Source organism: Bombus terrestris, chromosome 8 (assembly GCF_910591885.1).
Source record: "Bombus terrestris chromosome 8, iyBomTerr1.2, whole genome shotgun sequence".
Lineage (NCBI taxonomy): Eukaryota > Metazoa > Arthropoda > Insecta > Hymenoptera > Apidae > Bombus > Bombus terrestris.
In genome coordinates, this window is record NC_063276.1 from 763,936 (window position 1) to 775,996 (window position 12,061).

A 12,061-nucleotide genomic window follows, 5' to 3' on the forward strand; every position below is an offset into this window, starting at 1 on the left:
GAGATTCTAGGAAATTAATAAATATCATACATCATATCTAATATACCTGAATACCTTTTTAAGTTATCTGATTTCTGTATTTTTAAGATACGTATCAAAAATAAAATTTTTATTATCATTACTATATTTATTTAATTTTATTTAATTCCACAAGAATAAAAATTTATGTTTCATTACTATCGTAAAAAGAGCTACCTGTTATAAGTTGCCAAGTTAGCATCTTTAGCACAATTAGCATTGTTGCGTACAAAAATGTAAAGTGGTGCAATAAAAATAATAAATATAAATATTAAATATAATTAATTTTCTAACAAAATTTCATATAACTACATATATTTAAAAAACTCTAATTTTGTAAAAAAATATAGTAAAAGGAAATATAAATCATGGATGATAAATGCGTCATAACAAAGCTTCCTCATCACGTACAACAAAAATTGTGTCATACACGACCTCCTTATAGACAAGGGAAAAGATTGACGTCTGTGAAGGTAGCATTGTGAACTTGTATCCTATCATATATAAAATTATGCTTAGTAATAAGTAATATTTTATAAGTTACTTTCTTATACTGTATATATCATTTATTATAAAATTGAATACAATTTTCATAAATCACATGATGAATTTCTTTAAATAATAACAAATTTAAGTTTATAAATAATTTTGTTTTAAATACATAGTTTATTTTATAATTTGCTATCATTTTTGGTTGTTTATAATATTTCCTTGACACTATAGCTCTATGTAACAGGTTTATACAATAAATGATGAATCAAAACACTTAATGATATGTGGAGTGCCAAAACTCCAATTAGGTGATGAAGTGAGAAAGCTTGTTGAACCTTATGGTAATATTAAAAACATACATGTAGTGTCTGATTATCCCACAGAGGAATTTACAGAAGCATATTATGTACAATATGATCGTATACAAAATGCAAGGTTCATATCCTTTCATATTTCGCTAATACCTTTCATATAATTGAATTTTTGTAATTTGGCAATAAAATAATCCATGTCATTGTGTCCTACATTATACATTATATAGAATAGCAAAGCGATTCATTGACGGCAAAAATTTTTATGGAGGTTCACTACATGTTTTTTATGCACCTGAACTTGAAAGTGTCTCAGAAACTAGAGCTAAGCTTCTTCAACGTCGAAGAGAAGTAGCTATACGTATAAGAAAAAATCAACAAGATGTATTAAATCTAAATACTGATAAATTTGTTCCAAAGTATGTAAACAAATTATGCAATAGCATAAAAAACTTGGCTTGTTATTATAATGGAATAACAACTTTTAGAGAACAATATAATAGAAGAAAAAAAACACCTGCTTTACCACTGACACAAGAGCGCCTCTGGCAACAATATCCTGGAGAAACATTATTTTCTATTTATGATGGTATACCACAAAGTCTAGATCCAAGGCCAATATGTGAACCTAGTCTACCATCAACATCATCTGAATATCAAGAGGATACTGCATCTAATTCATTGCAAAGTCCCTATTATCCAACTGAAGCTATTATTATTCAAGCAAGTGAATTTAAAGAAACTACGTCAAAATTGGACTGTGTAAGAAACAAAAGAAAAAATTACAAGGGACAGTCTATTAATAATAATCTCAAAGTTAGAGTTATCAAACCACAAATTGTCAATACAAGTGCTATAGCAAAATGGGATACTTCAAATAAGAATATATTTTCTAATCCAAAGAAGGCTCAGAATAATATAATTATTAAATTAATACCAAAAAGTGAAAATGAGAAAAAAAGGATTGTGATAAAAGATCCAAGGTATATTACATATTGCATTTTGTATTAAATGTACTTTCATAATAAATTATTATTATCATATTGTTTAGTGTTACCCAGTTAGTACAACCAAGTGAAAATCTGCAGTTGTCAATTGAGAAAGCCAAATCTCAGGTACGAGCAGCAATGCAAATGAACAACAAGGAAAATCCATGATTTTATATCAAGACAAATAATAGAAAGTTTATTTAAAGGATTATTTATTTTATATTAAGTAGATACGCATTATTCCAATCGATTTACACTTATGTTTATAATTAATTTTTACAATTATTTGAATTTGTTTAAAAAATATAAAAAATATAAACTATGTCTAAATTTGTCCTATTATAAAAAATTAATAAAACCCTAAATGATAACTGTTGAATCTGGATCCCACTGTATACCACCTAATTTCGATTTTGTAATATGTTTCTTGTGTGGTGGTGTGTTTTCTTGCAATATTTTTGAGGCAATACCTTTGTTCCTAAATACCTGTTGTGGTGATTTTATTAATAATGTTTGTACTTGTCCATTATTTGAACGATTTCCGAGAGGAGTTCGAATCTGAAAATAAAATATGAAAACTTTATAATAAAGCATAAGCATTTACATTTTAGAGCCGCACTGACTCGATTAACTGGACTTAAACTCGTGACTGTATGGTCAGGTTTCGAATCTCGGTAGACTCTCGACCGGCACCTTCACAACTCGATTATAAATCATAGTTGTATTGTGCTTATTTCAGCGCGGTTTCTGCTAGTTCAAAATCCACCAACTCATTTTCAAATAAACGAATAAATCGTGATGATTTAGATTTACTGGATTTGTGATAATAAACATTAATAACTGAATTTTAAAAACTTTGTTGTTAAAAATTGTACTTCAATTACATTGAATTGTGATGTTTCATAATATGAAAATTTTAGAAAAAATATATCTATACTGCAACTACCATGTCTGTGAAATAATTTATTAAGTACCTTTGTAGATTCACTTCCATCTTTATTAATAGAATTAGAAAATTTCTTTTCATCTATTGGAATTTTCACTTCTGATTTTAGATTTTTTTTCTTTTTTCTAATTGTATCTATTTTAGTTTTTTCACTTTCAAAATTAGCTAGTTTTGCTATATTATCATCATCAAATGTTATAATTACTTCTTCTTTAGATACTTGTGCTATTTTTTCTTCAATAATTTGTACATTGTCTAATTCACTTGTTTCTAGTGCTTGAGACTCATCCAATATCAATGAATCTCTCCATACTTTAATTATATCATTACTAGTAACACATGTTTTCTTTTCTTCTATATCCTTCTTCACACATACACCATTGAACTTGTTTTGCCCTGAGATTCTTTGAAATTCATTCTGATCTTCCAATTCTTCCTTTGCTGATGCAAATATTTCTTTATTAGATATAATAAATTTTTGACATAAATTTTTTACATATTGTAATATAAATTAACTTTGAATTATTAAGAACAATTTCTCACCAATTGCTGAAGTAGATTCATTTCCAGATGAATGACTAGAATATAATAATTCAGGTGATTTGGATTTGTTATCGCAATCATTAATGACTGAATTCAAAGATTTTACATCAGTTGCGGTTAAACTAGGTAAAGCCTGTACTTCAGTAACATTGAATTGTGATGATGTTTCACAATATGAAAATTTTGGATAAAATATATCTGTATCGTAACTACCAGCTCTATGTAAAAATTCTTGAGATCTTGCTCTTAAACGTTTTATAGATTTTGGCATTAAAATTGGCGTTCTGTCAAAATTTGCAGCTGGAGATCGAGGATCAAGTCCCAAGATATTAAAACGTTCCTTTTCTATATCAGTAATTACCTTTTCATTATTTAAATTACTAGTTGTCGGTGTTAAAGGAATATCAGCACCTTTATCTTCCTAAAATAGTTAAGTAAGCCTTATAAATTAGTGATAATAATACAATTTCTAAGCTATGTTATAATATACATAATTTACCGTTGTTGGCAGTTGCACTTTTGGAATATCTATTGCTTTTGGCATAAAATGTTTTACTGGAGTTAAACATAGCATTATTTTATCTATATCTGTTTCCAAATATCGTTTAGTCTGTAAATGTTTTGGAATTGCTGATATCATTTTTTTATTTGTTCCAAGTGGTGTACAATTCACCTATAAATATTACGAATTTTATATATTGTGTATTATTACACAACTTATGAAAATATATGTTAACTTGTGTTAAAATTACTTCTATTGGTGTACGATTTATTCCACTTGTTATTGATCTAGGATCAATTAATGTTTTACGAACTATTGGTGGAGTTTCCATAATGTCTTTCTCAAGAGTTACTTCATCAGTAGATGATGGACATCTTATTTCTTCTTTTTCCATTTTATTGTTATAAGCCTCAGTATTACGAGGGAAAAACTTATTAACATAATTTCCCATTATTACGTTTTCACCTAGTAATTCAATAAATAAATTATGAATATAATTGGGTTGTACTTGCATAAATAAACGACACTTAAATCATTTGGATACATAACAAACAGTAGCACATTTTGCTTAGCTTTTTAAAAGTATTTACTGGTAATTTAATATTGTATGAAACTTAAAAATTATGTGTGAACTTACTTTATATATATAAATTAAACCCTTCAAAAATGTATACAAAACACAGTAAAATTCTTAACGAGCCACTGCTTCGATCCTAAACATGGTAAATCGTAATTACCTTTTGAAAATTAAATTAACCGAATGACGAAGTGTTACCAACATGTGGCTTTAAACACGGGTACCAATACACAAACTTTGTATCTTTGTATGTTTGTTATCTGATTATACGTATATGTATATTTGAACAGACTTAAATAACATGTATCTGAAAATAACAAGCAAAATAATACGTTATATTTTCCTTAAATAAATTTGAAATAATGACACAGAATTTCAAATAACGTGCGAATTTCATTTAGTTTGTTATAATCATCATAAACCAATGAGTACGTCTATGGCTTAACGCGTACGTATTATAATTCAATGGAATCTATATCGTTCATTGAACCAAAACTTTAAACACATCGTAAATATCAAATTGGAGCAATTAGTTTTAAATCATGTATAATGAGGGAATAAATAACAGAGATATGTAGTAAGCTAATGATACTACATCTTTTAGGTTGTTGATCTAATAAGACAAATGCCTAAGTGCTAGAATTGTTAACACTATTTTGATTGTTGTATTTAAAATAAATAAAGTTTCTCTGTAAAAATAATTCTCATGTCTGAATATGCGAGCATGTCATTCACTTTAAATCTAGAAGAAAATTGCAAGAATGATATGGTTCAAATGCAGTCTATCAATCTTGTTTGTCCAGTGTGTGATGTTGGATACATAAATAAAAAAGAATTCTATGATCATTTACGTATCCATGCTGGAGATGTATTATTAAAGCATGTGCAATGGTTAAAAAATGCAAACAATGAATTAGAAACAGTGTCAAAACACCATACTTCTAAGAAAATTGATGATAATCCTTATGAAACTACATTAAGGCCTTTCAAATGCCATCAGTGCAGTTTAACTTTTGACAGAGCTTCTCAATACGATTATCATCATAGAAGTATACATTTAGGTGAAAAGTCACAGCTCTGTGAAATTTGTGGCAAAGGTTTCTTTCGCAAAGCAGATTTAAAAACACATTTAAACATTCATTTAGGAACAAATGTTTGTATTTGTGAAGTTTGTGGGAGAAAATTTAATCACATATCTAATTTAATCAGACACTGCAGAATGCATGCTGGTAGTTATATTGTACATCAAATTTACCACAAAATGAGATACAAATAATGAATAAAAATTTAAATGTGATATGAATTTTTAGGGGAAAAATTATATCCATGTTCCATTTGTGGAAAACGTTTTACTCAAATTAGTTCCCTTGCAAGACACAAACGTATTCACGAAAGGGTAAAGGATGATGTTAAACATCATTCGCAAACTAATTTCAACAATATCAATTTACATAAAAAAGATCATGCAATGTACAAAATTAAGGTGATGAGCAAATGTGATATTATGTAATATCCTTTGAATATAAGTATATCTTACTGTCAATGTACAGTTTGTTGAAGGTAATGCACCTAGTCAGCAAAAGATTGTTAAGAGACAACATTACTGTAAGATTTGTGGTGAAAGTTTCAATTTTATTTTTCTCTTAAGGGAGCACGAAAAATCCCATTCGCAAACTTTGGAGTGCAAAAACAATGAGGTGGTAAGAATTCTGAAAGTAACATTCAAGAACTACATGTTTTTGACCTATTTCTTCCATTTAGAGTTTTCAGAAAGCTACAGAACTGAAAGAACAAACACAATGTACTAATAATTTTGACTTTCTTGAAAATGAAACAAATATGAAAAAAGCTTCACCATTGGATGCAATTATTTATATCACATCAGAACAGGTAAATATTTTATCATTTATAATCATACAATTCAAAACTATTTCTATATATAGTTATTTTTTTACATGGAAAAAGTTAAAGAAAATCAATCTGGAAAACATTGAAGATAGTAGAAATCACATATCACAAGAAGATCTATGTGAAACAAAAATTTTAGGGGCTGAAGAATTAAGTGTTTCTGAGGAGGTAGCATTTAACGATGAACAAACACAACTTGTTCATGATAGTCCGCTTTTATTATGTAAATCCAATAATTCTACAGAAAGAGAAAATGTAGCATATACCGGTCCATTAGATGAAAATATTCTTAAAAATAAATTATGTATTCAAACGTACGAATCGGATTTACAAAAATCCGAAACAATATCAAATTATAACACCCTAATAAATACTCCTCTGAATGTTACCGATATGTTTCAAAAGATAGATCTCTCGGAATCTAGTAACAATGAACATCTTAATTCCGATTCAAATATACATAAAAATGAAGAAATAAATTTAGTACAAAGTGAAAAAATATCTGATGATTTGAACGACATAAATAATATTGTAAATCATGATGAACCAATGTTGCGTTTAGTACAAACAGAAACAGGGGAACAATTTTATGAATTTCTAATTAATAATTTAGTTGAAAAATTGCCGAATCCGCAAATTGTTGAGTCTACAAAAAACTCCGAGAATAAAGATGACAGTACAAATATGAATGAAGAAAATCATGCAGAGCAGAATATACGAGATGATATACATAACGATTTAAACTATTCACAATATGAATTACAAGGCGAAGAAAAAAATTTTACAAATCAGATTCTATTAGATACACAAAGTGAATTCGATAAATATGTTGAAACAAATTTCGAAGTATTTGAAAGATTAAATTACGACGATAGTCCCGAGCGATTTCTTGAATTTGTGGAATCAGGACTTGAAAATCAAAACTCGAAAATTTCAGATTGTAACAAAGATAGTGATGAATTCTTACAATTTCAAAATTTTGGTGAAATTGACACAGTAGAATCGAATGTAAAAGATGATATTATCGATGATAATAATAGTAATAATCAAATTGTTGAAACAGATGAAAAACAAGAGCAAAGTGAAGATGTGACAAATAGTAATGAAAAATTAGAGGATGAACAAGACTCAAAGAAATCGAAAACGTTTTTAATAAAGTTCCAATGTACAATATGTGAAAAGTCATTTTCAACTAGTTACAATTACAAGCAACACATTGGTACCCATTTTGCAGACCAGCAAAAATTTCATTGCAAAGACTGTAAAATGTCATTTGCTTGGAAATCAACGTTAAATAAACACATTGCAAATAATCATAGACCAGATGGTCCACAGAAGTTTGCATGTGATATATGTAATAAAATTTATAATACTTCTTCACAAGTAAATGTGAGTATTTTTTGGAGGATATTTCTCTAATTATTAAACCATATACTAAATGACATAACAATGATTATTTTGATATAGGAGCATGTAAAACGAGATCATTTAAAACAACGGAACCATGTTTGTTCTCAGTGCGGTAAATCATTTTTTAAAAAATACGACTTGAAAATGCATAATAGAATTCATACTGATGAACGGCCATATGTTTGTCGCGCTTGCGGAAAAAGATTTCATCATCGAAGTCACATTGTTCGTCACGAACGCATACACTTTTAGGAATAGATAAGTTTACGTTATTTGTTTAAGGGCGTAGGGAACAAATTGTAAAATAGTTATAAAATTTTATCGAATAAAAATTAACGATGATGATGTTCTGTTACGTTCACATGATTTACATTGTAATATGTATCGATACATATTATAAGGCATTTAAAACAGGTTTTGTAGATGATTATTTTTTAATAAAAGAGAAGATATTAATGTTTTATTTCTTCATTTCCTCTTTATAATATTGTGATTAAAATATAAATATAAATTGAATATTTCATGAAATAAATTTTTATTCCTATTCATTACGTCATCATGGACGTATAGAAAGTAGAAATACATCGGAGCTAGTTTAACGAATCAGTTACATTATTATATACATACTCAGCAAGTGTAGCTTCAATATGGTCGACAACCTGTGTGAAGACGTGGTGAATAATATGGAAAACCTGAATATGAAGGAAGACAAGGCATGAATACTGATTCTTTTTGATAAATATTTTCATTTTCATTTTTAGCGGTAAAATATGTTGACGACTTTGCGTATTTGCAGTTATAGAAACATTTACAATGTTTCCAAGCGGACACATGCTTGGGTTGGTTATAAGATATACTATCATTACAACATTGTTATAATATCACGTTTTGAATTTTCTTTTTTTTCCGGTTCTTAAACTATTCATTGATATAATTTGTACTATGTTAAGAATGACCACCCATATCATTGAAATCGATAATCTGGTGTAATCCAACCTTATACCTTTTAACGATTGTTGCATTGTCCGCGAATGCATTAGCCTCATGTTTTTTTAATTTAGAAGATAATGATTAGTATTTGCGATGATATTAAATGTTTTATTTTACTCAATATTAGAAAATGAAACCAAAGAAAAAAGCTGCTGCCATCGAAGAAAGGCACATTTCTGAATTAAATCCTTGGCCAAGTTATATTCAGGTATGTTATTTTGCTAACATTTGAAAATTGCATGTTTAAATAACTGTCAACTGAAACAAATAGATTTAATTAATTGAAATCAATTTTTGAATATATTTATTATTTAATTATGTTCCTGAATAATTATTTTTTTAGGATCGTATTGCATTATGGGATAAGCTTAAGGCAGAGTATGAAACATCATTAGCTTTGAAAACGGTTACTGACATAAAAGTAACACTACCTGATGGAAAGGATGTTATAGCTCAATCTTGGCGTACAACGCCATATGAGATTGCCAAAAATATTAGTCAAGGTTTAGCAGACAGTACTGTTATTGCAAAAGTTAATAATGAACTGTGGGACCTTGACAGACCCTTGGAATCTGATTGCAAACTTGAACTCCTTAAATTTGATCATCCAGATGGCCAACAAGTCTTTTGGCACTCTAGTGCACACATTTTAGGAGAAGCTATGGAGAGAGTATATGGTGGTTGCTTATGTTATGGTCCACCAATAGAAAATGGATTTTATTATGATATGTATGTAGGTGAAACAGGAATCTCCAATTTAGACTTCCCATTCTTAGAGACTCTTTACAAAAAGATAGCTAAAGATAAACAACCATTTGAGAGATTAGAAATGACTAAGGAAGACCTCTTGGAGATGTTTAAATACAACGAATTTAAAGTTCGGATTATTAATGAAAAAATACATACTCCAACTACCACAGTATATAGATGTGGTCCATTAATTGATTTATGCAGAGGACCACATGTTAGGCATACTGGAAAAGTTAAGGCCATTAAAATCACAAAAGGTTCATCTACTTATTGGGAAGGAAATGCCAATGCAGAATCTTTACAGAGAATTTATGGCATCAGTTTTCCAGATACCAAACAATTGAAAGAATGGGAGAAGTTTCAAGAAGAAGCAGCAAAACGAGATCACAGGAAAATAGGAAAGGAACAAGAGTTATTCTTTTTCCATGAACTTTCTCCAGGCTCATGTTTCTTTCAACCACGCGGAGCCTATATTTACAATACTTTAGTTGAATTTATTCGTTCTGAATATAGAAAACGGGGTTTCCAAGAAGTAGTTACACCTAATATTTATAACAGTAAATTATGGCAAACGTCTGGCCACTGGCTGCATTACGCGGAAAATATGTTTTCCTTTGATGTTGAAAAGGAAACTTTTGCACTTAAACCAATGAATTGTCCTGGTCATTGTATGATCTTCGACGTTCGTATCAGGTCCTGGCGCGAATTGCCATTAAGGATGGCAGATTTCGGAGTATTACACAGAAATGAGTTATCTGGTGCATTAACTGGACTAACTAGAGTCAGGCGCTTTCAACAAGATGACGCGCATATATTCTGTTCGGTTGATCAAATTAAAGATGAAATGATTGGCGCGCTTGACTTTTTGAGACACGTGTATTCCGTGTTCGGTTTCACGTTTAATTTATGTTTATCCACGAGACCCGAAAAGTACATGGGAGATATAGAAATGTGGGATCAAGCTGAAAAAGCATTAGCAGAGAGTTTAGATGCATTTGGAGAACCATGGAAAATTAATCCAGAGGATGGTGCATTTTATGGTCCAAAAATTGACATAACCATTATGGATGCACTTAAGAGACATCATCAGTGTGCTACTATTCAACTGGACTTCCAACTACCAATTAGATTTAATTTGTCTTATATTAAGTAAGTAGAACGATTTTAAACTAATTTTGTGACATAAATTGAAATTTTGAATTTTAATTTTAAATGCAAATTTGAATTGAAAATTTTAGCGAATCTGGGGAAAGAACGAGGCCAGTAATTATTCACAGAGCCATTTTGGGTTCTGTAGAAAGAATGATCGCAATTCTAACAGAATCATACGCTGGAAAATGGCCGTTTTGGTTGTCCCCGCGACAAGTAATGGTTATTCCAGTTAGCTCTCAATTTGATGAGTATGCAGAGCAAGTAAAAGATAAACTTTGGAATAGTGGAATTATGGTAGAGATTGATACAGATTCAAGTGATACTCTAAACAAAAAAATTCGAAATGCTCAACTCGCACAGTTTAACTTTATTCTCGGTAAATAAATGTCCTGTATAGTAATACTTTATATGTATCATGTAGTAAAATATTAATGTGTTTAATACATATATAAATATATTTTTAGTTGTTGGAGAAAAAGAACTTAATGCTGGCACGGTAAATGTACGAACTAGGGACAATGTGGTGCATGGGGAAATTCTTGTAGATGACCTAATTGCAAAATTCAAAGTATTCAAAGAGAAAAAGGATAGAAACTGTGAAGAGAAGTTTTAAATAAGCTTTATATATAGACAGAATATTTATTTATTTCCAGACTATAATTCTGACAGAATCAGGTGTAATATAGGTCGACAGGATCTAAAATTACATTTTTTAAATATATTGAATAATGCATAGAAACTTATTGAAAGAGAATATTATTATAAAAAGAGTCTTATTAATAAGATAACCATATAAAAGCATAAGATGATTATTTTGCATTTAATTAATTTCATTTAGTATTCAAACTTTGGTATAATATAATCCATATATTTATACTTGTGAAGTAATCTGTAATTTTATTATAAAAATCTTCCTTCTTATTAAATAGATTTTTTTTACGCAAAAACATGAATATATTTTATTCATAGAGATAAATTAGACAACGAAATATATAGTCAATTTATTTAATTTTCTCCAAACTCTATTTTTTATTCGATGATTTGAAAATGCTATTACGATAAATAATATTATTCGGAAGCTACAAATAATTTTTTATTTTTCGCAATTATAGCAGAAACATTGAGTGTACATTGTAACTAACAAAATGTTCATCTCAACGGCTGTGCTCCATAATTTATTGCAGATATTGTCAATATATGCATATTGCTGTAACTGCGCTAATATCTTTTGGGAATAAATTATTGTTGTAAATTATAAATCACATCGATACAAATGGAAAAGTTGTCATTAAAATCTCTCATAATATCTTTCACAATAAAGTAACATCTTCGGCTAAAGTTGTTCTTATTTTACTAATAATCGAAGTACTGTTTGAATAAAAAATATCTTTTAACTAGGAATAGTTGATATATTTATTAGATTAAGTATTATCGCTTAATTAAATGTATATCAGTCACAATCATATAAGATCG

The 12,061-nt window shown here is 28.9% G+C and overlaps 4 protein-coding genes across 11 annotated transcripts; 3 read left to right on the forward strand and 1 right to left on the reverse strand.

The window, feature by feature from the left end:
• Window positions 1-42: 42 nt before the first annotated feature.
• On the forward strand, window positions 43-2,758 carry LOC100647464 (RNA-binding protein 48). Of its 3 annotated transcripts, none has more exons than XM_048408052.1 (5): window positions 43-507; window positions 742-945; window positions 1,052-1,240; window positions 1,310-1,804; window positions 1,873-2,758. In XM_048408052.1, the coding sequence occupies exons 2-5, from the start codon at window positions 788-790 to the stop codon at window positions 1,976-1,978; spliced, it is 948 nt and encodes a 315-aa protein (XP_048264009.1). In that variant the 5' UTR covers window positions 43-507; window positions 742-787; the 3' UTR covers window positions 1,979-2,758. The 3 variants fall into 3 exon arrangements, with proteins under 3 accessions (XP_048264009.1, XP_012166262.3, XP_048264008.1); XM_012310872.3 differs by having other exon boundaries at window positions 44-491; window positions 755-945; XM_048408051.1 differs by having other exon boundaries at window positions 49-507; window positions 755-945.
• On the reverse strand, window positions 2,006-4,582 carry LOC100647341. Of its 2 annotated transcripts, none has more exons than XM_048408050.1 (6): window positions 4,439-4,582; window positions 4,052-4,266; window positions 3,799-3,972; window positions 3,300-3,720; window positions 2,785-3,212; window positions 2,006-2,368 (listed from the first exon to the last, which is right to left on the reverse strand). In XM_048408050.1, exons 2-6 carry the CDS (start codon window positions 4,250-4,252, stop codon window positions 2,171-2,173), a joined length of 1,422 nt encoding a protein of 473 aa, XP_048264007.1. In that variant the 5' UTR covers window positions 4,253-4,266; window positions 4,439-4,582; the 3' UTR covers window positions 2,006-2,170. The 2 variants fall into 2 exon arrangements, with proteins under 2 accessions (XP_048264007.1, XP_012166261.1); XM_012310871.3 differs by having other exon boundaries at window positions 2,785-3,197; window positions 4,439-4,581.
• Window positions 4,583-4,651: 69 nt separating this feature from the next.
• LOC100647221 (zinc finger protein 724) lies at window positions 4,652-8,152 on the forward strand. 4 transcript variants are annotated; one of them, XM_012310867.3, is made up of 7 exons: window positions 4,652-4,826; window positions 4,983-5,607; window positions 5,689-5,861; window positions 5,929-6,078; window positions 6,140-6,268; window positions 6,344-7,675; window positions 7,754-8,152. In XM_012310867.3, the coding sequence occupies exons 2-7, from the start codon at window positions 5,085-5,087 to the stop codon at window positions 7,946-7,948; spliced, it is 2,502 nt and encodes an 833-aa protein (XP_012166257.1). In that variant the 5' UTR covers window positions 4,652-4,826; window positions 4,983-5,084; the 3' UTR covers window positions 7,949-8,152. The 4 variants fall into 4 exon arrangements, with proteins under 4 accessions (XP_012166257.1, XP_012166260.1, XP_020719768.1 ...); XM_012310870.3 differs by having other exon boundaries at window positions 4,652-5,607; window positions 6,149-6,268; XM_020864109.2 differs by having other exon boundaries at window positions 4,652-5,607; window positions 5,929-6,075; window positions 6,149-6,268.
• A 113-nt stretch (window positions 8,153-8,265) lies between these two features.
• On the forward strand, window positions 8,266-11,926 carry LOC100647101 (threonine--tRNA ligase 1, cytoplasmic). Of its 2 annotated transcripts, none has more exons than XM_012310874.3 (5): window positions 8,266-8,409; window positions 8,814-8,894; window positions 9,030-10,585; window positions 10,675-10,964; window positions 11,053-11,926. In XM_012310874.3, exons 1-5 carry the CDS (start codon window positions 8,344-8,346, stop codon window positions 11,199-11,201), a joined length of 2,142 nt encoding a protein of 713 aa, XP_012166264.1. In that variant the 5' UTR covers window positions 8,266-8,343; the 3' UTR covers window positions 11,202-11,926. The 2 variants fall into 2 exon arrangements, with proteins under 2 accessions (XP_012166264.1, XP_012166263.1); XM_012310873.3 differs by having other exon boundaries at window positions 8,304-8,535.
• Window positions 11,927-12,061: the final 135 nt, after the last annotated feature.

Coding starts and splice junctions, on each gene's coding strand:
- LOC100647464 (XM_012310872.3), top strand. CDS start 387: ATGGATGATAAATGCGTCATAACAAAGCTTCCTCATCACGTACAACAA. Junction 492..754: donor AAAGATTGACGTCTGTGAAG/GTAGCATTGTGA, acceptor TCTATGTAACAG/GTTTATACAATAAATGATGA. Junction 946..1,051: donor GATCGTATACAAAATGCAAG/GTTCATATCCTT, acceptor TACATTATATAG/AATAGCAAAGCGATTCATTG.
- LOC100647341 (XM_048408050.1), bottom strand. CDS start 4,252: ATGGGAAATTATGTTAATAAGTTTTTCCCTCGTAATACTGAGGCTTAT. Junction 3,973..4,051: donor TAAATCGTACACCAATAGAA/GTAATTTTAACA, acceptor TAATATTTATAG/GTGAATTGTACACCACTTGG. Junction 2,369..2,784: donor ATGGAAGTGAATCTACAAAG/GTACTTAATAAA, acceptor TTTTATTTTCAG/ATTCGAACTCCTCTCGGAAA.
- LOC100647221 (XM_012310867.3), top strand. CDS start 5,085: ATGTCTGAATATGCGAGCATGTCATTCACTTTAAATCTAGAAGAAAAT. Junction 5,862..5,928: donor ATGCAATGTACAAAATTAAG/GTGATGAGCAAA, acceptor GTCAATGTACAG/TTTGTTGAAGGTAATGCACC. Junction 7,676..7,753: donor ATACTTCTTCACAAGTAAAT/GTGAGTATTTTT, acceptor ATTTTGATATAG/GAGCATGTAAAACGAGATCA.
- LOC100647101 (XM_012310873.3), top strand. CDS start 8,467: ATGTTGACGACTTTGCGTATTTGCAGTTATAGAAACATTTACAATGTT. Junction 8,536..8,813: donor CCAAGCGGACACATGCTTGG/GTTGGTTATAAG, acceptor ACTCAATATTAG/AAAATGAAACCAAAGAAAAA. Junction 10,586..10,674: donor TTTAATTTGTCTTATATTAA/GTAAGTAGAACG, acceptor TGAAAATTTTAG/CGAATCTGGGGAAAGAACGA.